Here is a 25,888-nt window from a genome sequence, read left to right on the forward strand (position 1 = left end):
ATGAAGATAATTCGTAAATTCTTAGTTATTATGCAATGCAATAATTTTGTATTACGTATACTTAAAAACTATTTAACGGGCAAGAAAGACTGGCTATTTCTGGATATATTATCATTGTTTATGAAACATTCTTTATTATGTCTGCTCACTAGATCTGAAAGTAGTCGTTATTGCGTGCATGGATGGAATCGGACCGTATAAGAAAATAAAATTTCTTTCAGCCATATTTTTGAATAACACTGTAAGATTTTAAAACTTTGGGAACTTGAGTCAAACTAGTCTTAATAATTATCCTTTTTCCTTAAAATTTTTAAGGTCATCTAAGTTAATTAGCAATTGTGACTAGGCATTTTTAATAAATGTGTAATGTACATTTTACACATCTCAAAACAATGGGATATTTGAACTGTACTGTCAACTTAGCTCCAGGTCTGTCACTGCTGTATAACTATTTTGAGCTTTCGCTTTCCCCTTTCAAAAAAAGGTAAGGAGAAATAGCGCTTGATAATCTAAAGAATTTTTATTGAAATTTTACCCGGAATTTAAGAGCAATAAATTGAATTTTAATAAATACTATTTGCGATTTAAAACTAATGGTTTCTTAGGTTTTACATTCTTAAAAACATCTTATAATAGTTTAAATAGGTGAAAACCGAGTTGGATGACGGTCAAGAAAATCTTTTAACGTTAATTTAAAAAAATCTTTAAACATACTCTGCCATCTCCACTGCTTCAATATGCACATTTTAGAAAATCTCAATTGAAATTTTCATCAAAAGGACATTTTAATTTTAACTAAGTGAAAAGAGATATTGATGAAATTTTGAGAGGATTAATTTAGATTAATTAATAAATTAGAGAGGCATAATTTTGAGGGGAAAAAAAAGTTACCTTGCAAGCCTTATACTTTACATGTTTCGAAAAACTACTTGCAGTCTATATATTGCTCCTAAGCATTATTATATTTACCATAACTTTAAGCAGTGTTTTAATAATTGTTGAGCTACATTTAGTAAAAATGCTCTTTAAAAAGATTAACACAGATATACCATCAGTTGCCAAGGATATGTATGGAATTTTTTATCATTAATCAATCTGGAATAAAACTTATTTCAAATGTTTAACTTATTTTTAGATTGCGCTCAAAATGCATGATCTTGAAGCTACAGCAAGCAGTCTAACTGAAAATCCCACGCATTGTTGCAAAATTCAAGACTAAATTAATTTAATTCTAACCAAAGATGGATTGTAAATTAAAAATAAATTTCTTAAGCATTGCTGGGAGTGAGATGAGAAGAGCACACAAGTGTGGAATAAAGAAGTCTAGGACAGTTTGATGAACAATAAATTTCTATTATTGGTAGCAGCTTCCTGAAGCAGATTATAAGGGTTATTTTTATAATTTTAGTAACTATCACGAGTGCTACTCTTCAGTACTGGAGACTAAAATCAGTTTTGAATTATTCTTATTCGCACTTGTTTTTAATACCAAGATTTGTTTTCCTTACAACTACAGAATTTTCTTCAAATAAAAAAAATGCATTAATGTAAACATTGAAAATTTGTTGTAATTATTGTTATCTTCATTTCTATCTTGTTTTAGGAAAAATAAAACAGCCTTTACTAGCATTATGCCTAAGGCTGCAGATAAAGTTTTGAGACATCATGCATAATCATGAAAGTAATAAAAAAAATCCAAAATTTGAAATAATAAGTCGTGTGCAAAGTAAAAATCATGTATATAAATCTCAATCTTAGGATTTATTAATCCATTTATAATTAGCTAAACTATAAACACTAAGCATACTGCAGTACTGGCAATTGCACCAATCGTTGAGGAATTACAGGAACCTTTGTCACGGAATATTTTTCAATGCTAAGAATAGAATACAGGAACCTAAAATTTAAAAAAAAAAAAAAAAAGACTTGGCAGGTATGGTATATCAGTGGAATATACTTATAAAATTGGGTGAACAAGATTATTAAACATCCCCCATAAATGGTCTGCAACATGTTCCATAACTGACTTGAAATTAACTTCATTATAAAATGTCTCAATTTGTTAACCATAAAAGGAGTGAAATAAAAATATAAAAAAATTTCAACAAAAATAATGAAGAGGGAAAAGAAACTTTAAATCACACAAGATTTTTTTCAAGATTCTTATGTAAATAATGATTTTTTTTTGCAAACTATTTCAGGGAATTTTTAAAAAATGGTTATACAAGCTACATAGCTTTCTGAAATATAAATTTCAAGACAATTGTTGCAAAATGTACTAAACACCTTATACATAGAATTTCTAGTCATCAAAATAGAAAAACTAATATTATGCAATTCTGACTAATATTAATTAACTTGAAATGCTATGTATCATGTTCGCACATGAATTTGAAAAAGCAGTAATCTGAACAAAAACTATCACAACATGGATCTTTTAAGGAAACTACTCAATTTTAGGGAATTTTCTAAAATATACAAAAACCAGAACGTTTACAAAATTAGTAGAAATCCAAAATTCAGTAGACTACTAGAAAAGCAATGAAGCTATGTATACAATATTCCAACAATTACCAAAGCTGACAGACGCAGTTCCCCTAAAGGATAGAACATGAAACTACTCACTGGTTGACGAAAAACAAAAAAAGCATTCACAAAAACAAGAGCATATTCAGTATTTCACTTTTAATAAACAAAAAAAAGCCAGCAACCTGGCTACAATAATTAAAAGTATGATGGTTAATTTCCAAATTTTGGAAAGTCATGTCCAAAGAAATGACAAACGGGACCTCTGCTACACATCCAACATGCAAGCTGTCATTCAGTAGAACAGATGGTTCCATAATGGTTACCTAGATATAAAATCACATAATTAGAAAAACATATACCTACAACATTATAAATAACTACACAGGAAGAAAGAAAAATCACTGATCAATTAACTAAATGACTGTCACACATTAGTAAATAATGTACACAGTTGTACAAAATAAAAACTCTCCTTGAACTCAAAATCTCAATTAAAAACTATCCATTTGATGGTGACTGGCTTTAGGCAAAACTAGTTTAAAAACAAGATCATTCTAAAAATGTTCTAACTTTTTATAAAATTTTAACTTATTCACACAGACTAATTTGGCAAAAACCAAAAAAGCTGAAAATATGACATCCAAAAAATATACCTACACTTGAAATAAATGAAAAAATAACAGAAATTTGAGCAAGTAAAAATCACTAAACCACAGAACGAGATTCTGAAATAACGCAAATCTCAATAGAACCAGAAAAAATAGTTCAGATCACTATTAGAAACACAGAAAATTTCAGAATGCTTCAATAAATAAAAATTTATAAAATAATCCCAATAAATATACTTACCTTCATAATTATTTATCGTAAATTTTATCAAATCTAACAAGACAGCTGAGAAAGGTAGCAAAGGTGGAAAGAGTTGATAAATACAGCAGAAACAGGGATGAGAGTAGTCAGAAAGTAAAAAAGAGGAAATCCAATATATATATATATGCATAAACAAAAATTTGACAGAAAAAGTGCGATTTTTAAGCTTGGTAAACCATGTGAGTATAAATCCCGATTGAGGCTTTCAAATCAGGTAAATATGAAACTCCACACCGAATTTAGAAATGCGAAAATACAAATCACAATGAGCAATTTCTAAATCATGATGCATAATTTTTAAATCGTGCGATATTACAACCGTAAAAACGAATCTCGACATTGGATTTTAAGCTTGTGTGAAACGAACCGCTACATATGGCTCGTAAATACAAATCGTGATATTGGTTTTTTAAATCTGGTAAATAAGAATCGCAATGTACATTATATAAATCCCCTGAATAAGAATCGCAAGGTTCAACTTTTAAAACAGGTAAATATGAAAATCGACGCTTGATAATAAAAATGCATAAATACAAAACACGTTATTGGATTTTTAAATCAATGTGCAACTTTTAAACCGGGTAAATACGAAAATCGATGATATATCGCATGAATAAAAATAGAGATATTTGCTGGGTCTGGATTCTAAAAGGCTTGTTTGTATTGTTTTTATTGAGATAGAATAAATAAAAATTTACAAGATTAATTGAAAGAGCAAATAAATACTTTCACCGCAAATCCACCTCTATTTTTCTTCTCTTTTTTTGGTCTGTTTTCACGCCAGAATAAAAGAAGCAGCGACGTCTGAATTACGAAAATACGAGCTATCCCGACGGATAAAAATACAGAAAATCTTATTTTCTGTGTGCGAAATCAGAAAATAGCTATTAAGTAAAGATGCGGAGGGGTTAGCAGCTAGGACAAAGTTTGAATTTTCTGTTTATCTTTGAAAATCGTAAATAAATATAATAATTTTACTTCAACGACTGAAATTTGAAAAAAAAGTGGGATATTTATTTTTTTAAAAAAAAAAAATGAAACTTTTAGAGAATCTGACTTTTGGTAAAAAGGCTGAATTTCAGAAAAAAAAATTCTGATCTCTATATAAAGGTCAACCAGTTTTATCCCAAGGTAATGATTTATAGAGAAACTTCTGAGAGATGAATAAGGACTTCAATAATTTTGCTCCGTGGAAAATTAGATTCCTCATAAAATATTTTAACTTCTGCAAAAAAAAAAAAAAAAAAAAATTCAGCAGAAATAAGCGGGGGGAAATACAAAAACCTGGAGAAAAAAGCAGAAATCCGCGAAAGTATCTCATCCCTAAGAAAACTTGTTAATTGACTCAAACTCCATCTTTAATAAATCTCACACTGATAACAAGATGTAGGAAAAATCCAGCAATTCTGCAAAATATTCAAAGAGCCAAATATCTCGCCAAATATTCGGCAAGTTATATGTGGGAACTATTTTATTTACACTTCTCTGATCTGTGATCAGAATTATTTAATGATAAAAAAAATTAAAATTACATTATCATACATTAGAAATTGTTTTTACTCTCATTGCGCTCTGAAAGACAAATGGAAAGCTAAAACTGAAGAATTCGAACCAGATTACTCAATACTGAATCACTACAGCTTACTTCTTTTCAATACTTTCTAATAGGACTAATCCTATTGTCAGGTTCATTTAAAAATTATTATCACAGGATTTTACAAAAGCATCTGATAGACATTATCTTTTTTATGGATAATTCTTCCTGCAAATTACTTTCAACAATAAGTTTTGCTTTAAGAATAAGACTGTCAATACCTGCTAGAAATAATCAGGATAAAAAGAAAATTCAAGATAAATCAACATTTACAACATACCAGTAAGACAGTAAGTTTCAGATTCAGATAATAATCACAAATATCATTTGTCCCTATCTGTTAAAATCATCATAATACATCACTGCATGTAAAATGTGCATTAGCATTTTTCATTAATTTTCATAGAAACAGTATCAATGTAACCATCTTGCCTGATAATTTTTTTAGGAAAAAAAAAGCAGATTATAAAAAGCCTCAGATAAAGATAATAATCATGTAGGTCATTTGTCCCTATCTTACAAATTCATCACAAGCATATTCATTAATCACTCAAAATAAAAGCTAACAGTTACTTGAATAGTACTAAGCACACATATACTACAAAATCTCAATTTATTCTATGAGCTAAATTAGCGCCCATCATGCCATATATAATGGCCTTGGTTTATGATTTTTTAGATTTTTCTTATTTTTAGGAAAATGATCTGTAAGAACTTTGACTTATGCCTAAAAAAACTCATGTTTAATTGAAATTGATAAATGTTTAATTGAATTTTTTCATTCCGATTTTAAACTTTTAATGAAAAGAAAATATGAAATTTTTTTTTTCATTGATCTCTTCAATTGTTTTAAATTTTAAGCAATGCATTTTAACAAGGGGTATAATGTATTTAATGGTTATAAAAAGTGTATTTTTTCTCTAGTTTATGTACCGCACGCAAGCATAATAAAATTTGATTATCTTAAATCTGATAAATCCTCAGTCATTTTTAATTATAATAAAATTAATTGTCTTTGCATTGTTTTTTTAAAAAGAAAATTGTCTATTAATTAAAATGATCTTTTTTGTAGGCCAACAAACTACTCAACTCTTTTAAAAACTTTTTTCGTAATAGTTATTTTGATTTGAAAAATTCTACTCCCAATGGTTAATTACACTTAAGTCTGATATGCTGAGTAAAAAGTACTATTATGCTTAACTTTTTAAAGTAACGCAGATACATTTTGAATGTTTATAAAAAAAACTTTTGAACCTAGGATTTATTGAGCAGGGCCACTATTTTTAAAAAAAACTAATCTGCACCTTGGGGTTTTTGGGTGGTTTTTAAAATCCCAGGAAACCATGGCCCATTTAAACATTTATATTTGCTAGATATATAACTCACATATATCAATTGCTACCCATGTTTTAGATAAAATTTCATCAATAAAATACTATGTCAGTAACCCTGGATATAAACATAAACCACAAGAGCTTCCACCAGCATTATTTGGTCACATTAATATTAAAGCACACTAAAGTTTCTTATTAATCAAATGTAAAGAATAATCATAAATTAAAAGAAAAAATTACTCTTACCAATACAAAAAATCAAAAATAAGCAAAAAAAAATAAGGCACCTATGATCTGCATAAAAATCAAAACAAATAAATATATGATCAAATCAAAGTGCTTATCTTCAAATTATATAAAAACTGTTAAATAGATAGGGTGACATGTTAACCATTAAGTACACATGTGTATTAAAATCAATTTAATTATTCTATGAGCAAAAATAGCACCTCTAACCTAAAACCGGTTACAAGCGACTCAAGCTCAACTATGAAAATCATACCATAAAATTTATAGCAATTTACAACACAAATTAAAGGTACATGCACAAGGAAATCAATAACTGCTGTCCTAAAAAAAATTTCACCACTGAATTGTAATACACAGTTATAAGATTGCAGGTAAGTAGTGGATGATATAAAATACACTAAAATAAAATATTCAGATCAAAAGCACACTAACAAATCATTATTTTCGACACTGGAGTAATTTAAATACAAGAGACACTTACGTCTTGATGAAGTAAGATTACTTGGATCTTTCACGCATCTTCCTCCTCTTACGCTTCAACCTTCGCATACGCTTCTTCCTCCACTAAAAATGAACGAATTATCTTAATTTAAGACTACAGATATAAAAGAATTACTAGTGATGAAAAAACACAAATTATCATGCCTAAAAGTGATTGATACAATAACTAAGACTAACACGTGGGGACGTGAAATGATACGGAAAGGTATCAATTAGAAAATAATTTCCTAATCAGTCATATTAGAGTATGAAAACAGTTACGTACACGTTTCTCTAAAGAACTATCAGTTAATACAGGAATAGATTATTACAACTTGTACACGTGGATACTTACAATGAATTAAAAAGTACCAATTAATGCATTTATAAAATTATAAGAAATCTTTAGGAAACGATCTATATCTTATATTTAATCTAGGAATCTCGAAACTATCATAATTGAAAAGAACATTAGCATCTGATTCAAAACTTCATGCGATCAATAATTATATATATATATATATATATAACACAAAATCGTATAATAAAGTATAAATTCTTAATTTAACTAAGAGAAATTATGCACATAGCAATCCACAGCCACAGTATCACACGTGGCTGACTAGAATAAAATGGCTTAGTTACATTTAAAATGGCATAGATATATAAAATATATCTAAATTATCTACAGAGTAAAGCTCAAAATTAGTAGGATTAGAAAATGTTTTTACTTAATAAATTTAAAATAAGATAGATTTTGCAAAAACTATAATCACACACAAAGCATTTCGAAGACCAAACTATACATTGCTTAAAATTGATATTTCATATTATAATTAATGAAAAATAATTTGATTACCTTAGCTCTCATAGCTGGGAAATATTATTTACCACGTTCAGTTATAATATAAAATTAGTAAATACGATGAGAACAGATTCAAGCTCACCAAACTTCGTCAGAAATTTTGAGAGAATAAAATTTTGTCAAGTACGTTTACCTTGCTTTTTTTAAAATAGTGGTTACAGTTAAGTTAACAGCGCAGAAGAAGATTTATAGCGCCCTCTTTTTAAGGTCTGCTTTCACTAATAATATCAAACCGTAACGCGATCGAGCCTTTCATTAGTCATTTTGGTCACATGATTTTAAACAACTAATCGGAAGCTTTTATTTAGATCACTTCTGCATACCATATTTTTAGTGTAAATGTATCTTTAAAATGTTTACATTTGGTAGGTTAACTAAGCATAACTAAGCACAGGGAAGAAATGCTGCAGTAATAATAAGCAGTCGGAAGTGTAAACTACCGAGACTATTCTTTTTTTTTCTAATTTTTATAAACAATAATTATTGTGAATGTAAAAAAATTCAGTCTGCCTCGGGTGTACAGAACTCTAATAATTGATTTATTGCTCTATACAATATTTATTATAAATTCCATTCATATTACTCTTTTGTAAATGAAATATTATGAATTATTAGGATTATAAATTCTTATAAAAGTGCGTTTGTAAACGGATCATTCCATTGTGTCAAAAATGGGAAAAAGGGACACTAGATATGTATGAATATTTTGTTTTAGTTGCACATTTAATGCTGAAAATTGCTTTAAATTTTAATTGATTTTAACGATCTGTAATTATTGTTCATTCTTGACTTGTAATTATTGACCATTCTTTATAAGAAAATATTATTTCATTTTGCATTAACCAACTGAAACTTCCTCTAAACACAAAGATGTGTATATCCAGAAAACATGAAGGGTGGATTTCTCTATTATGATTTCCGGCAGAGTTATCGATCACTAATTCTTGGCAACTTCTAGCGTCCTGTAAAAATTAAAATAGTATATATATATATATATACAGAAAGAGACAACCTAAAAGAGTATAACTTGTAGCAATCTCTAAGGGCAAACCTCGTCATGTGCTTTCAAAGGAATCTGCTGTCGAGTTCATATCGAACCCTAGTGATAGGAGTAAAAATTTAAATATTTTTGCAAGCAAAAGGTTATATTTTGTATTTTGACTATTTCTTTATAGTCAATAATTTTGTTCAAATTAATGTGTTAGATAACAAAATGGATTAAGCGTTTTGTTGGTGAAAATGGTTTATGGCATAATATATAATAATATGCCCTAAACCAATAGATTTAATCAAATTTTTGTGATCCAGACATTTTGGGGCTCTTTCATGGTGTGCCATGATCTTGGCATTCTTCTTTAATGCCTAAAAAAAACATTCATTAATTCCTAAAATTAAAAGTTATAGCAACATTTTGCCCCCTGAAATAGTTATTTTGACATCTACTGTCTAAATTTGTGTTATGCCTGCATCAGTTACATAGTACTGATATAGAATTGATTACAAAATTAATTAAAGAAAATTGCGATTACAGAAAGTGTTTCTTCAAGGCCATGCTCAAAAACGGAAGGCAGGGAAAATTGTCTCAAGGCCTGGGTCTGAAAAGAAAATTGTCAATCAAAATGAAATTGCCAGGAATTATTTTCAATTAAAATCTTCGCTTAAAGAAAGGATTCCACAATAAATTTTATCTTGGGAGTAGGTCTTTAAATTCCGGTGCCCAGCCTTTGGTTTCTCAATATGCCTTGCTTGTATCATGTATTATTATACGCAACTTTGAGCACTATTTTGTTGAGTTATGCATTTTATTATCAATATAAATCATTAATTAATAATATGTTTAAATAAATGTATTAGACTCTGAGTAAACTGAGAAAAAATAATTTTTGAGCAGAAAATATTCAGAGCAAAAAATTGAATTAATTTTGATTAACCAAACCGGAGTAAGTTTAACTCAACTTGATGATTATATTTTGGATGATTAATTCATGGATGCAAATTTTTTTTAACTAATTGAATGCTTCTGGTTTTTAAATTGTCAGATTAACATGCCCTATTTTAATCTCGGAAATTGAATATAATTTGTTTTTACATTAATATTGAAATGATGCTTATAAAAACTAATTTAAATATTAGACGTAACAGGGATGATTGTATTCCAGGGGTATCTTGGATTTCCAGGGCTTTCACATTATCCTTCTGGGTTTAAAAATTAGGAGTATGATTTTTCTGGGAATATTGCAGAATTACGCATCTCTTAAGACTATTGATTTTCAGCTCTTTCATTATTCAAAAACTTAGAATCCAACAAAATTTTCATGGCATTCCTCAATCTAAAATTCAGATTTCAAACATTTTGCGAATTCTTGCTATTGCATGTGATTCTTCTGCCAATAAGCAGAAATCCGCCAATTAAGATTCTTTTGGTATAGTGGATTTTTAGCCATTTTGAATGTTTGAAACTGCACCGAAATCGGAATATCAAACATCAATTTTCATATTTCCCTATTTTAAGTTGCAGGTTGTAATTTGTATTCTCATTGTTTAAAAATAGTACATCTAGTGATTCATATTCACACGATTAAAAAATCCATTATCGTGATTCATATTTAGGATATTTTAAAGTCAAACATTGTGATTCTTGTAAGAATTAAGACAAAGGTGTGATATTCATCATTGGTAGGTAGTTTAATTATAAATCCTTTTTTGAAAACATTATGTTAAATATGAAACAAGTATAGTATATAAATTGATATCTTGATATTGATTTTTTGCACAGAAAGTTTTCGGGATTTGTCACTTTGTGTCACAAAACCCATGATGTAAGTATATATATGTAGCCCAGACTTCGGAATGTCCACTCCTCAGCTCACCTTTGGCAAACAAATAGTTAAGACTGGCTCTTCTTTCCTTTCTCTTGTATTTTTTTCACTTTATTACAATGAAAAAGGTAAGACAAATTCTTTCTTTCAAAGAAAGTGTTGATTTAATTGAAGTAAAAGAAAAACTATCAATTTCATAACAGATCATATTACCAGGGTAGTTAAATAAAATGTCTGCCAGCAGAAAATGACCAAGAATCAATGTACAAAGATGTGAAAACTTTTCTGTGTAACTGGTATCACCAAGCTCAAGGTTAATCAAAATAATTAATTTTAAAACCAATGTATTTTAAAAACGTCAGTTACTTACATGTGACATATAAGACTTTAAAAGCATGAATGACAAAAAATTTTCTTTTTTTTTTTGCTTATGCATGATTTTGGCAGTTTATTTGAGGAAAAAATGACAAAATTGGATTATATTTCTTTACAACTGTTATGTACTCTCTATATGTCTTCCTTAAGAATATTTGTGTCATTTTCATGTTCTTGAAATGGACTATCACTGTTCAACTTTTTGATTTGGGTATTTTAAGCTCCATTTTTAAAAAAAATTCGGAATGCTCTAATTTCGATTAAAGATGGAAAATATTTAAAAAAATTATGGTTATATTTTTTTCTTGTTTCTGTCTTGAGAGAGTTGCTCTGCACGCTAAAGGGAATATCCTGATGCTAGATATAAAAAATTAAAACTCATTTATTACAGTTAATTTTTTTCTTGTTTCTGTCTAAAGATAGTTGCTCTAAAATGCTGAAGGGAATGTCCTGATGCTAATAATGAAAAAGAAAATACAAATTTGAAGAAGTTTGGTGAAAATGCCTCTAGCATCATTTTTGATGTTTTTTGCATGAATAAATGAAAATGTTGCAACTTGTAGTCTGATGTCACTTGAGGAAATGGTTGCTGAAACTCGAGTAGAAAATAATTCCGATAAAGATGGCAAAACCACAACCATATGCCAGAGAAGATTGTATCAAATTATTATATTAAACATGTATAGTATATACATTAATATCTTGATATAAAGTTTTTGCTCATAAAATTTTCCTGATTTTTCACTTTGTGTCACTACCCTGATACATGAAAAGTTTTTGAAATAATGAGGAACTTTCTGTAGTCCCATGAACTTACAGATAAAGAACAGCAATCTATTAAAAATTTTGAAAATTCATTATTTGCATTTGAGAAGAAGAGAATGCATGGAAACCAAACTTTCTCATATTTTTAAAAAAATATGGTTTATCAATACTTTTGTAATTTGTACATAATTTTTCAGTTTAAATTTTTTATTACTTTTCAAGTTTATTAATTCTTTGTCACTTTTCATAATTTTTAAACAAATTTAAATATTAACCATTATTTGTAGTTTTTCTTTATCTATTGTTGGTAATGAATGGTTCAATGAAAATTGATTAGTTGAGGTTTTACTGTATTAATTATTCCAATTTGGGAGTTAAATTAGCTATGACAGTTTGAAACAACGATCACAAGAGTCAAACAATTTAAAATAAAATAACTAAATATGATTATAATTTATTTGATGCATAATTCAATTTGCAATTAATGGTTATTTCATAATTTAGAAGGCATGTTCCTGGAATTTTATGCTACTTCGCGAGGTTCAACTTTTTAACAGAACTACTTATGCATGTCTGTTCATTTATAAGTTTAGGTAAATAAATATATTTACAATTATTTTTCTTTGCTTTCAGGCATTTATGAATCCTATAGCAATGGCTAGAGCACGAGGGCCTGCCACCTCTGGAGGGCCATCTATTCGGGATTATCTAAATCGAGATCGACCTTCTTGGTATGAACTTTTTTTATTTGTACTAGTAATATAAATTATTATTTTGTTTCAATTCCAGAAATAAAAAAAATCTTCTTTTTTATTAATTTAATTGAATATCAGCCAAAAAACAACTTTTAAAAATCAACTAAGCCTAAAATCAACGCTTCCTATTTTATTTGTTTTAATAAATGAAGTTTTTAATTTTTAGTAATTAAAATAAGCAAAGTTGTCTTTTATTTTACCCACATTGCATATTCAGATTTTCAACAAAAAAAATAAAGAAAGAAAACTCTAAGACTTTTGTGTTTTTTCTCAGGACCCCAGGCCACTAAATATTTTCGCAGGCTTTTTTCCTTATAAGTAAATGAATCGGAGGGTTTGTGCACAGTTTACAAACCAGCCCTCAAAACTTTCCTCCATGTCAGCAATTATGTAGTTCAAATGTGTTTATTCTATTAAATATTTTTTATAATTTCTTTAAAATTATTTTTAAAATGTCTGACAAACTAAAAAAAAAAAAAAAAAATTTTTTTAACTCAGCTTTTAAATAAGTTTAACAAAGATATGATGTTTTATTTCTTGCGAACATAGCTAATTTGAAGACGTTTCGACTATTTCTTTTTCTAATTTTTTTTTATAGTTTTTCTGTGTTTGTAAAAATTTTAAGAAAAGATGACAAAACTTGATTCTTAATATTTCACATATTTTCAAGATTATAGAAATTTTTATCTTTCATTGAATCCTATCACCTTTCATTTTCTTTCCTATGCCTACTTTTTTTTAAAAAAATGTATATTTGATTTTCATTACAGAATTTTCATTTAATGGGAGAAGTTAGAAACATTTTAGTGGTCAATAAAGAAATAATTTTACTGAGAGCAATATTTTTTATAACTTAAAAGAAATGTCAATAAACAATTTTTATTTGCTCAAACTTTAAATAGAAATAAATAGTTCAAATAAGTATGTTAATATTGTGATAATTAATAATTAACAACCTGTCAATATATTGATCTATAAAAATAATTACATTTTTCTATAATTTCAAGCTATTTATGCTATTACAGTTCTCTTTTTTAAACTTTTTTATGAAACTCTTAAGTAAACAATTTCATAATTTGTTAATTTTTTAAACAGTTTCTAATTTTAAATTTTTATTAATAACATTCTTTCATTTAAAAAATTTCAGACTCACCATCATCTTTTAACAGGAGAAAAATAAATACAATGAAGCAGTGATGGGCATCATTCATAGAAATTTTATTCATGACTAAATTTAGTTAGAATAAATTTATTCTGAATGATTATTCATATGCAAATGTATTCATTATTCTGAATGACAAATGCCCATCTCTGCAATGAAAAGATAATATTGACTCTCTGATCAATAAGCATTCCAGTTTATTAATTCTTACAGAGCTTATAATAATAACTTAACCTATCTTATCTAATTTAAAAACTATTAATGATTTGTCTGTGAAATAAAATTAATGCAAATGAATAAAAATTAATGAGTCTGACTCTGACATAGCTGTAGATCGCTTGCCATTTTGAAAGATGGCATGAAGTACTATAAGAGGTAAACAAAACTAAACTCAATGCAAAGCTTAATTTTGGAATTGAATCGGAGCAGTTTTATACATTTGATCCATACATTGTTACATATTTTTAAATAAAATAGAAGGTACTATGACACTTGATGTTACAAATTATTTTACAGTAACAGTTTGTAGTTTTAAAACTAAACACACTGATAAAGAATGATTTACTGCCAACATAGTTGTCTTAGCAATATTTCTAATTAATTTATAAAAGTTATAGTTGTTTCAATTGTTGATTATTATCATTAAGTTAAGGTTAGGTTTTTACATCGAAATATATGCTTTTTGCATATTGTTATGCAATATTTAATAAAAAGTTTGATATTTTCCGATAGTGAATAAAGTTTGACGACTGACAAACTGGGGAGGTTCCTTCTTGAAAATATTGATATGGCTATATTCTTGATATATCTATAAATAGAAAGAATTTTACTGAATTCATGATTCCCATTATTGACATTTTCAGTGTTGTACAATATTTCCCGTCTATCAATTTATAAAAGAATACTTATTAAAACTGTTTCACTATACTTTGCCTACTATCTCTTAATATATTGGTACTTGTGATATTTCCCATGCATTGTAAAATACCTTTTTCATTGAATTGTGAATATTGTATTTTAGGGAAGAGGTAAAACAGATTATGCAAAAGAAAAAAGAAGGCTCACATACTCTTGCTGCCTGGGAAGCAAAGATGAATGAAGTAATCTTAGTAAAAATAATAAAAATTATCGTAAAAGATATAATTTTTCTACTAATTGTTTTCCCATTATTGCTATTTTTTACAATTGTTTCTTTTTATTATGCATGCAATGTAAAATCATTTACTTAAAATGTTCGTGTTTATTTATCATGATTTAAGGGGTAGAATGGAAGATGTTAATTTGAAAAAACCTAAATGTCTTGGCTAGGCAGACAAAATAAGTTTTAAGTTTCCTATTCTTATTGTAGAAAATTTGAAATGTAATTTTTTTTTTTTTTGATAATTTAATATTACATTAAATATTCCAGAGATAGTTCCATTGTTGTGATAAATTATTTTTCCATCTTAGTAAAGAACAATCATTTTTTGTTTTTAAAAATTTGGTAATCATAGATTTTGCTATATTTTTTTGCTTATACTGTTTTTTGCCTACACAAATTTTAGAATTTTTATTTTTAAATACATAATCTTTTTATTTTAAGTAACTAATAATGCTTCTCTTTAAAAAAAAATAATAATAATAATTTAATTAACAGTTTTTTGAATCGATTTTAAGCTCGTTTGACATAGCTAACTTATAAAAATAAAAACATTAAAGTTTTGCTACTTGAATTAATCCTATTCTTAATCCTCAAATTGTAATTTAAGAAAGGGATGCACAACCTGTGTGTTTTAATAAAGCAATTAAGAGAAAGGGTCTTTCTTTTTTTACTGGTTATCTTGTTCTTTTATTTATTTATTGTTTTAGTGCAGGACTGGACCATTTCATTTTTTAATTTTTATTTATAGCCATGAGTTCAGTGCTTGCTGGGAAATGTGACTACCTACAAATTTTACATTATGATTAGGATATTCCATGTAGATGCATGCTGTTTTTAATTAGGATCAAAAAATACTTTACATTTTACTAGTACAGTTTTACTTTTAACTTATGTTGAACACAAATATAGAATTTTTTAGTTTTTAAGGCCCACTTCAAGACAAATGTTTTACATATCTGATTTAAGACCATTACTGTTATTGTTCATAAACCTTTTGATTTGCGTGTAATTTATTTTTCTACAAAATATGCTAAGAGTTCAGACAGAAATGAAGAGGGGGAATTTGGAACTTTACTTTTCTTAATTGGACCCAGCATGTAATAGCTAACTAAAAACATTAGGATAAAAAATTAAAATATTTTGTCAATTTTTAAATAATGTTGTTTTTAATAAAAGATTTGTGAACTGTCTAGATTTTTTTTTCTTTCTTTCAAACTGTAATTTAATCTAATTCAGAAAAATGTGATATAATTCTTTCATTATGATCTCCAATTGTAAATGGTCATTTTTAATTTCATTTCAGTATGAATTATTTTTATACTACTTATCTTGTTTGGAAACTAAGAGAGTGTAAATTTTTTTTATCTGTCAAATCATTTGTTAATGTGAAATGGTGTTAGATGTACTATTTTTAAATAATTTACTGTTAGCCAATTAAGTCATTTTCTTTCTGTTAATTGTTAGAAATTTAGAGAAGAATTAAGAATTAACAGAGAAAAGTTACTAAGAACAAGCACTAGGTCTGAGGTAAGCCATTGCTCATAGTTGTTAATAAGTAGTTTATAAAAAAGTAATCATTTTAAAAACATTTTTCATTAATTTCGTTTAAATTATTTATTTTTCAATTTTGCAGAAGGAAAAAGCAAAGAAAAGGAGAAAGAAGAGGGTGAGTGATGGTTATTTTTATTGGTAGATTTATATAAATGATAACACTGAAAAATAAAGAGTCATATAAATGATGATACGGAAAAATAAAGAGTCATATAAATGATGATACGGAAAAATAAAGAGTTATATAAATGATGATAATGAGAAATAAAGAGTTATATGAATGATGACACTGAAAAATAAAGAGTTATATAAATGATGACACTGAAAAATAAAGAGTTATATAAATGATGATACTGAAAAATAAAGAGTTATATAAATGATGACACTGAAAAATAAAGAGTTATATAAATGATGATAGTGAAAAATAAAGAGTTATATAAATGATGACACTGAAAAATAAAGAGTTATATAAATGATGATTACCGATTAAATCATGATACCCAAAAATTTATAATTTTTCTTTTTATTGATATGCGCTAAAAAATCATATTAAAAAGAAGTAGAAAATAGCAGTGAAAATTGTAAAGTTGCGCACCCTTGTAAGTTAACCACCTATCTAAGTTCGCCTTTATTTTCGAAAACTGAATTTATCCTATATAGTAACGGGAAGCAAAACCTTAGTAATGTGATCGCCTTTCTCTCTTGTATGTTGACTATTAAAATCTGCCTCATGGTGTTATTAAATATTATTCTAAACTCGTCATAAATTGGAACCAGAAGAAGAAAAACCTTCCCAAAAATTTACCGTTATGTAACGTGTTAAAAATTTCAATGAATTATTGAAATAGCATAAAATGTTGACCTAAACTCAGTTGTGAATGGCCTATATCAAAAATTATAAGGTTTTATAACAAAAAAATATTGAACACATATAAATGCTGTTGAAATAATATAATATTATGTTCTCTAATTATATATATGTTTTGAGCCGTGATGGCTCAGGGGATAAAGCGTTCACCATCCGATGAGGTTAATCAGGTTCAAATCCCAGAGATGGCGGGTCGATTCGAATTCCACACCGACCACAGTACTGGCGAAAAATATCCTCAGTGATAGACGGATCATGGGTTAGAGTCCCCTTGCCGTCAAGCTAACTGTAGAAGGTTCTCCTCTCCATGTAACTCAAACGCGGGTTAGTTCCATCAAAAAGTCCTCCAGGAAGGCAAATTTCTCCCAATATTTGATCCAGGAGTTCTCTTGTATTCTGGATTGGGTTCAAAATTACAATGCTGTGGAGTTTAACATTAGTAGCCGTAAATCCTAAATTGTATCGGCTGTTCAACAACATTTATAAAATAAAAAATATATATATATATTTTATATCTTTAGAAACTGTTTATAATAAATATCTCAAATGTACATTTTTATTTTAAGTAATCAGTTTAATATCTCTTCTTTTAATTAATTAGTTTAATCTTGTTTCTTTGAATATATAAAGTACTTACGAAATAATTTATCAAAGTGATAGACATGTTAAAAAAATTAATAACGTTTAACTTTATTTTAAAATAGTCTATTATAATCTCTAACAAATACATGAATAACACAATCAACATAAATTACATGGAATATATAAAATATGATTAAAAAAAATGACTCATCCCCTCTTTAAGTTGACCACTAAAGAAATACATCACAAATGATCAATTTTGTACCATCATATCACTAAAAACTTTTTTAACTTATCGGTGCATTTTTAATATTTACTTTTTTTTCTTTCAATTTTTAACACAATTGTTTTTCTTAAGTCATCCTCAAGTTCATCTTCATCCTCATCTTCATCTAGGTGCTCCTCAGATAATGACGAGGTACGTTGTTTCTATTATAATGTAATGAAGTTTAACATTTTAGAACATGTGTCTTTGGTTTTCTTCATTACTCTCAGAGGGAGGGAGTGGATTTTCAATCTGATTACTTTTGCTGAGAGACTGGGAAAGGATGGGTCTAAGCAATGATTGAGGCGCTAAATTTTCTTTGTCGTCAAAAATTTCCTGTAAATTGCAAAAATAATTAAGGAAAAAGAACTATCAGTTCGAGAAAAAAAAATTTCAGTCAAAAACTTTACCTTCTGTGTTATTTACCCTCTGTGGTTTTAAAAATACAACAAAGCTTTCTGAAGATAGGATCAGTTAATATTGTTCTTATTATTATTGCTAAAACTTGAAATCTTAGAAAAGCATATAAGGAAGGTTAATAATTAGCTAAAATTTTTTATTAAAAGGGAATTAAAACTCATTAAAAAGCTATTTAAAGGGGGAAAAACTGACAGTTCAAAAATTAATTATTTTTTTGAGTAAGAAACTTAATAAAAAAAATATTTCTCGAGTGTTATTTACTTTCTGTGGTTTTAAGTTTTTAAAACCACAGAAAGAAAGCCTTTTTGAAATATACAAAAAGGCTTTCTGAAGATAGGATCAGTCAATACTGCTCTTATTATTATTGCTAAGACTCAAAATTTTAAAAACGCATATAAGGATGGTTAATAAATTAGCTGATTTTTGTTTATAAAAGTGAATTTGAGGATTAATTAAGGGCGGAAAAACTCACAATTAAAAAAAAAAATTTGATTAAAAAATATTTTTCGAGTATTATAAGTTTTACCTCCTGTGGTTTTAAATTTTAAAAGTACAAAAGGCTTTCTGAGGAAAATAGTGTTCTTATTATTATTGCTAAAACTCAAAATTTTAAAAAAGCATTTAAGGAGGGTTATTAATTAGCTATTTTTGTTTACAAAAGGAAAAATCATTAAAAAGTAATTTGCCTGATATTTGAACTGTATCTTACTGAAATGTTTTATTTTCGTAATATATATAGCAAACAAAAATCTTTTTCTTTTTTTTACAAACAAAAACTCATTCTTTGTGAATTAGTTTGAAATTTGCTTTGGACCTTAGTGTTATTAAATTTTGAATTTGATTTAACAAATTTACTTTTAACTTTTTTCATTAATGTTTTCAAACTTATAGTCACCTAAGTATTTCTTAGCTAGTGTGGGCAAAGAGTTATTTATGTGACCATTTTTAAAAAAAAAAAATTGCATTGTGGAGAGGGAATCGCATACCACTAGTCTTATCAAATATAAAATAGATTATTATTGGTACTTACATGTATACTGCCATGCAATTGAAAAAACAGCATAAGTGCTGCATTCTTGAAAACTTTTCTCATTCTATTGCTAATGCTATGAACGCTGAAATTTACTTTAAAAAAATTTTTTTTTAACATTATGAAGTTCAACATATATAAAAATGTCAAATTTAAATTTTTTGTCTTTGATTTTTCAATTGCACGGCAGTATAGTTATACAATAGTTACATTTCGCAATGCTTTCTTGTGAGGGCCATCCTCTCTAACATTTCTATATTGCATACTTTCTTTATCAGTATATGCTACATAAAATGTACTGTTTTTTAAAACTGACCACTTTAATTTCGATTAACTATGTGAGTGTTACCTTAAGATTAGTCTTTAAAGGAAAATTTGTGTGTAATGTTATATTTTTTTATTTCTCATGCCATGTGATGCTACTTTTTTATCTGATCCATGCTTATTGGGTACTGGAATATAGGCTAGAAGTCATAAACATAAGCACAGAAAGTCAAGGAAAAAGAGAAGGCATGACAAACATGATGACGGCAAGAAATATGATGTAAGTATAAGTTAATTGGAAGTTCTGTAGAAAATTTTTCAATTTCATTTATTGCTTGTATTGCTTTAAATTGTTCTATTTTTGACTTAAATTTTTATACTGAGTAAAAAGTAAATTTAAATGCCTTATATTTCCGAATGTAAGCCGTAAAGTTTTAGAAAATTTTTGAAAGCTAAAGTTGGAGGATCGGCTTATAATCAAATTTGTAATTTTGAAAAATTCCAGGAGGTCATTGCCAAACAAAATGTTTCTCCGTTTGTTGAGCATTAACGATAATCAGTAGAGCATTCTCTTACCAATGAGGTGAACCGTGTTCAAATCCCAGAGATGACTGGTTGATACGAATTTTGCACCCAGCTCACAGCAGCCATCGTGTTGAAGTAAAATATCATCTTATACAAATCATACAAATATCATCTTCATCTTATACAAATGCAGGTTAGTTCCATCAAAAAGTACTCCATGAACGCAAATTTCTCCCATACTTGATGTAGGAGTTCCCTTGTTGTCTCAATTGGGTTCAAAATTACAAGGCTGTGGAGTTGACCATTAGTATTTGTAAACCCTAAAAATTGGGTCGGTAGTTCAACGACATTTATAAAATAAAATAAAATCAGTAAATGTTACAGAACTTATATATAAAGTATAAAAATGCATAAAATAATAGTTGATAATGGAATGCCTAAATATCAAAATTGAGAAAGATACATAAAAAGTATAACTTGTGAGAAATACTATTATTTTTTCATCTTCGTACTACGAATTTTGAAAATCCATGTTTTTTTTACCCACTGTGATTATCACCGGACGTAGGGTACATTTTTATTTCAAAGCCTAACATATCTTATTATTATTTTTGTTTTTACATCAGCTTATGTACAAGCTTTCAATTTCAGTTGAGTTTCCAAATAAAAAGCATACTCTTCAGCTTATAGAGACCAAAAAAATGACTGATTTTGATGTTGTGTTTTTTAAATATTTGTTGAATATTTATATGGTAAAATTTGGCATAAAAATTTTTATTTGATAATGTAAGGATATTTCTTTTTTACCATTCTAGAGGTCTATAACTAGTCTTTTTTTTTTCTTGATGTTTTATAATGTTTGCCATCTATTAAAATCACTTTTCTGAGAACTTTTGATTTTTAAAGAGCTGCTGATTTTATAAACTCATCCATTAAAAATAACTTATAAATGCACAATATTTAAACTAATATTTAAAAGTAAATCTAAAGGGTTCAAATTGTTGCTGTTTTCTTCAATTAATTACTGGGACCATATTTTGAGGATCAGAAATCTGAATACAATAGAAAAAAAGTATATTTATTCTGATAAAAACACACTTTTGAAGCTTGCTTTTCAACTCTCAATTCACCTAGCATTTTTTAGAAGCTATGTTATTTGACAAAAGGGTTGTTTGCTGTATATTTAATTTAAAATGTGGTTTTGTTGTTAATATTGTCAATTTCTTAACTCTTATTAAATACTGTAAGGCTTTATCAAAATTACCCCAACATTTATTAGTCATGTGCAAATATTCAAAATTTTTTCATGCACTTACATTACAGTATCCTCAAGCGGTAAAGTAGATTTTTGTTTGGACAACAAAGATCATTACACGAAGCTTCGACTGTATATATATATTTTTTAAAAAACATTAAGCTCATATAAATAGTTCATGCAAACAATAAACTTTAAATATCTATGTGCTTAACAATACAGTGTGGTACATAATAGAGTCACGCCATCTTATTGATTTTGAGGTAAAGTATTCATTGTCCAATGTGTTAATCAATTTTTATAGAGACTTGAAAGCTGTAACAACTATAAGTAATTAATTTTAGTAACAAAGATGCAAAATACACAAATAGATTTGATTTTCTAAAACTATACCCAAATATATGATTTTTCTTAATGTGTCATTGACTAATTATTTTAGAATGGAGAATCGTGTGGAGCAAGGAAAGTGAAGAAGAAGCATAAGAAGGATAAATAAATTACTATTTGAAGCCATCTGTTCATTTTGCATATCAAAGTAGTCATTATATTTTGTTTTTAAAATGTTGCAACGGGGAAAAATTTTATTTAAAGACTTTTCCCTTGATTAAAAATATGCACTTAAAAAAAAAACTTTATATCACAATGATAGTTAAAAAATATTGTATTTATGTAACTGGTTTAATGCTTATTTCTAATTAATTGAAGTAAAAGGAAATTTCTTATGGAGTCATTATTTTAAGGATATATGTAAGATTTGTATGCAATTTTATAAAAATAAATAAATTCAAATTAATTTCTTAAATGTTTATAAAAAAAATTAAAAACTAAATTTTTGTATGTCTTTTTTTTCTACCAAAATGTGTTTGGTTACAAAATATTTACTGAATCAGTACATTGTTAATTAATCTACTGTTTATGACACTTAAAACTGTCAAAAAAATTTATTACTATCCTTTAATAAATTTATATGATAGCCTAACTAGAAGAAGCTATTCTTTTATATAGTATTACAACAGTTCTACTTTAAGTTATGTTGAAAATATTCAGAGAAATTTTCAATGATGAGGAAAGTTTCACATTAGTGCATAATTTGACTTGTTATTTAACTGATAATGTAATTAAATTTCAAATTTGATGAGAATGGTGATTATATGAACATAAAAAGAAATATTAATGAATATAAAGTTGTTATTGAATGATTATTTACAAAATATGTAGCAACCTGGCATAAAAGATAATTTTAAAATTATGCTTTGATATGTGTCATACACGAAATTTTGTTTCAATTTGTAATGATAGAAATGTAGTTTAAATGCTAAAATTCATCAAAAAGTTTTTAGTAAAACTTGTGGAGTACTTTCAGTAAATTTGTGTTAAAATAAATTTGCTCTGTCTATTTGACTTCGTCTAAACACATTATCAACCTTTTTATAACTCATATTAGTCAATTATACAATTCAAATATTATTTTTATTAAACAATAATTTTTCGGTGCAAAAATTGTATGAATATTTGTTAATATGTTAGTTTTGGAACTTGACATTCATATTTTTTTTTTCTAGTAAAATACTATCCTTTTGTGAAAGTAACAAAAAATCTTGTGTTTATTTATCTTTTTTTTTTTTTGTATTCTAAAAAGCCCAATTACATTCAATGAAAGCAATGTACAACGTTATTGAGTACAAAATTAATAAGCATCTGCTCAATTTATTTTGTTAGTGATTTGCTCTAGTGACATTTCTGTATTTTTTACTGAAAACTTATGATCAAAATCATTATTCTTTAAATGTATTAACATTAACCAACATCATAAAAAAAAGCATTCTTTAGTAGAATGTTCAATAGAACCATAAGTAAAATTTTTACTTTTAGCTCTATTTTGACAATTAACTTAGCAAAATTGTATAATTTTTTTTATATGCATTTTTAAGGTCTATTGGCTCAGAAAGAATCACCATACCTAAAAATTGGTATCATTTTTAATTTTTAAAATAATGTGGAATATTTTTAGGGATTTCTAATAGTGAAATTATATTGTTTATATTAAGAAGTTATATTATGATGTAAATCTAATGTTTGTATAAAACGTTAGTTTTTTTTAAATCTTTGTAAATATGCTTTGTATATTTTCATTTCTTTTGTAATGCATTTCTATGATTTATTGTCAAAATGGCAAATTTTTGGCAAGATTTTTCTAACTTATATCACAATTTTAGATCAAAAAGGTTCAATTTTTAAAGTTAAGTTTAATTTCTTAAAACAATATTATTTATTTAATAGAATTTGTGTACAAGCAATTAGTCTGCTAAGCCCATAAACACCTTTAGAATTTAAATTGAGAAATTTTTGACCCTATGTGCAGCTCCTTCAGATTACCATTTGTTTGACCATTCAGAAAGCACCTCTTTGATATGCAATTACAAATACTAGTAGAGTTTACAAATGGGAAGAAATATTTGTATGAAGGAAAATTAACACATTGATATTATGTATTTTTTTAATGTAAAATTTATATTGAATTGAAACTATTACGAGTTGTTCAGTATTGATAAAATTATTCTGGAAACTATTTAAACTTTCTGTTCTTAACAAATTATGAAACTAAAAATAGTATATTTTATTTATTTTTTGCAGTAAAACTTGCTTTTACTACTCTTTTACAGTTTTTAATTAATTGTTTGCCTTTTTAAGGGTAGTATTGTGTAGGTATACTCCTCCAATAAATGTCCAGTTTTTTTGTTTTGTTTTTTGATAAATGGGATCCTGATTTTTTCTTCAGTGCACTACAAAACCTGCAAGTTTAAGCAAATGTTTAAACCACTTGTGGTACTTTTCTCAAACGGTAATGTGATAAAAATCTTCAGACATAAAAAATTTCCGTACCTTGTAACTTTCAAAATTTATACATTGTGGGGTCTTATAGTCGTGCATGCTTAGCAATAATTGATAGTCCCTTCAGTCATGAAATAACTATCAACTGAGGTATTTATAATAAAAGTAAGATTCTTCTTTATAAATTGACTGCTATACATATTTTCTAGAAGCGAGAACAATCAAAAGTGTTCATATTTGTAAAATCATTAGATTTGTTGTGAAGTTAGTTTTTTCAGCTTTGAATAAAATGTTTGTGTAGATTTCCTTTGTATGAGACTTTGTCTAACAGTTGATGCTTTTTATTGTATTATATCTTGTGAATAAAAGAAATGTGAAACCCTTTATATCCTCTTTTTTAATTTTTTTTTTTTAATGCAATGCTAAGACTACTTTTAAAATGTGAGGTTTTCTCTTTTGTGATGTCATACACTAGGATCACCACAAAAATTGCTGCTACGGAAACAAGAATAGAGCATTTCAGGGAGGATATCTTCTCTTCACTGTAGGGCTACCACAATGGACCAAGAAAAAGAGTATTTTTCTCTTGCCAATCCAAGCTAAAACCTATCCTAAACAATGACCCCTAAATAAATAATATTTGCCGTTTTTTATTTTAAAAAATGTGTTTTTGATTAAGAAAAAAAAATATATTTTTGCACCATTTCTTACATTATAAATAATAGGTAGAGAAAATAGCTGCTGATTTTCTTAAATTACTAAGAATGTTATCTGATGTCGTCAAAAATTAAGTGCAGAAAACTCAATATTTTAGTTGAAAAATTTCTTCATACGCCAAGATTTCCCTTGTCCTATGACCATTACAGGAATAAAAATCTTAATTTTTGTTTTCCATAAATTAGTCAAGAAAATAGATTAAAACCTATAAGTTTTATCTGTTAACATGTTATAAAAGATTCAGACAGTAAACTTACATTAAATAATAATGCACTAAACGTTTTTTTTTTTCTCCCTGCTTTTATAGCTGAGAAAAATTTTAAAGCTGTTCTTGATATGTTATGGAAAAGACTATTTTCCAACAAGAATAAAAGAAAAAAAAACTATATCATTATTATCGATGCATATCATGAATAACTAAAAGCCATACTAGCAGAAACTTCTGTGTTGATCTGCGACAGTAAAGTTCTTATAGTATTTAAATGCATGAAGTAATACATTTGTATAGTTTACACTTGGTTGCTTCACAACTTTAAAATGTTCAGAATGTTAAATACTGCATTAAATTTATCATAACTTTAGTTTAAATTTTCTCACTGACCGAAAAACTCTGTAACAAAACTAGAATGAAAAATATTCTT

The 25,888-nt window shown here is 27.1% G+C and overlaps 1 protein-coding gene and 1 long non-coding RNA gene across 3 annotated transcripts; one reads left to right on the top strand and one right to left on the bottom strand.

The window, feature by feature from the left end:
• Window positions 1-2,670: 2,670 nt before the first annotated feature.
• Window positions 2,671-8,015, bottom strand: LOC147814429 (uncharacterized). Its single transcript, XR_015431275.1, has 3 exons — window positions 7,916-8,015; window positions 7,058-7,140; window positions 2,671-2,852 (listed from the first exon to the last, which is right to left on the bottom strand). It is a non-coding gene; the product is annotated as an uncharacterized LOC147814429 (long non-coding RNA).
• A 312-nt stretch (window positions 8,016-8,327) lies between these two features.
• On the top strand, window positions 8,328-24,916 carry LOC107456404 (protein FAM133). Of its 2 annotated transcripts, XM_043039864.3 has the most exons (8): window positions 8,328-8,616; window positions 12,514-12,611; window positions 14,819-14,897; window positions 16,403-16,465; window positions 16,572-16,604; window positions 18,298-18,357; window positions 20,118-20,198; window positions 22,138-24,916. In XM_043039864.3, exons 1-8 carry the CDS (start codon window positions 8,593-8,595, stop codon window positions 22,192-22,194), a joined length of 495 nt encoding a protein of 164 aa, XP_042895798.2. In that variant the 5' UTR covers window positions 8,328-8,592; the 3' UTR covers window positions 22,195-24,916. The 2 variants fall into 2 exon arrangements, with proteins under 2 accessions (XP_042895798.2, XP_071033247.2); XM_071177146.2 differs by lacking the exon at window positions 18,298-18,357 and having other exon boundaries at window positions 8,333-8,616.
• Window positions 24,917-25,888: the final 972 nt, after the last annotated feature.

Source organism: Parasteatoda tepidariorum, chromosome 2 (genome assembly GCF_982258835.1).
Source record: "Parasteatoda tepidariorum strain Cologne lab strain chromosome 2, Ptep-v5.0, whole genome shotgun sequence".
NCBI classification, from domain to species: domain Eukaryota; kingdom Metazoa; phylum Arthropoda; class Arachnida; order Araneae; family Theridiidae; genus Parasteatoda; species Parasteatoda tepidariorum.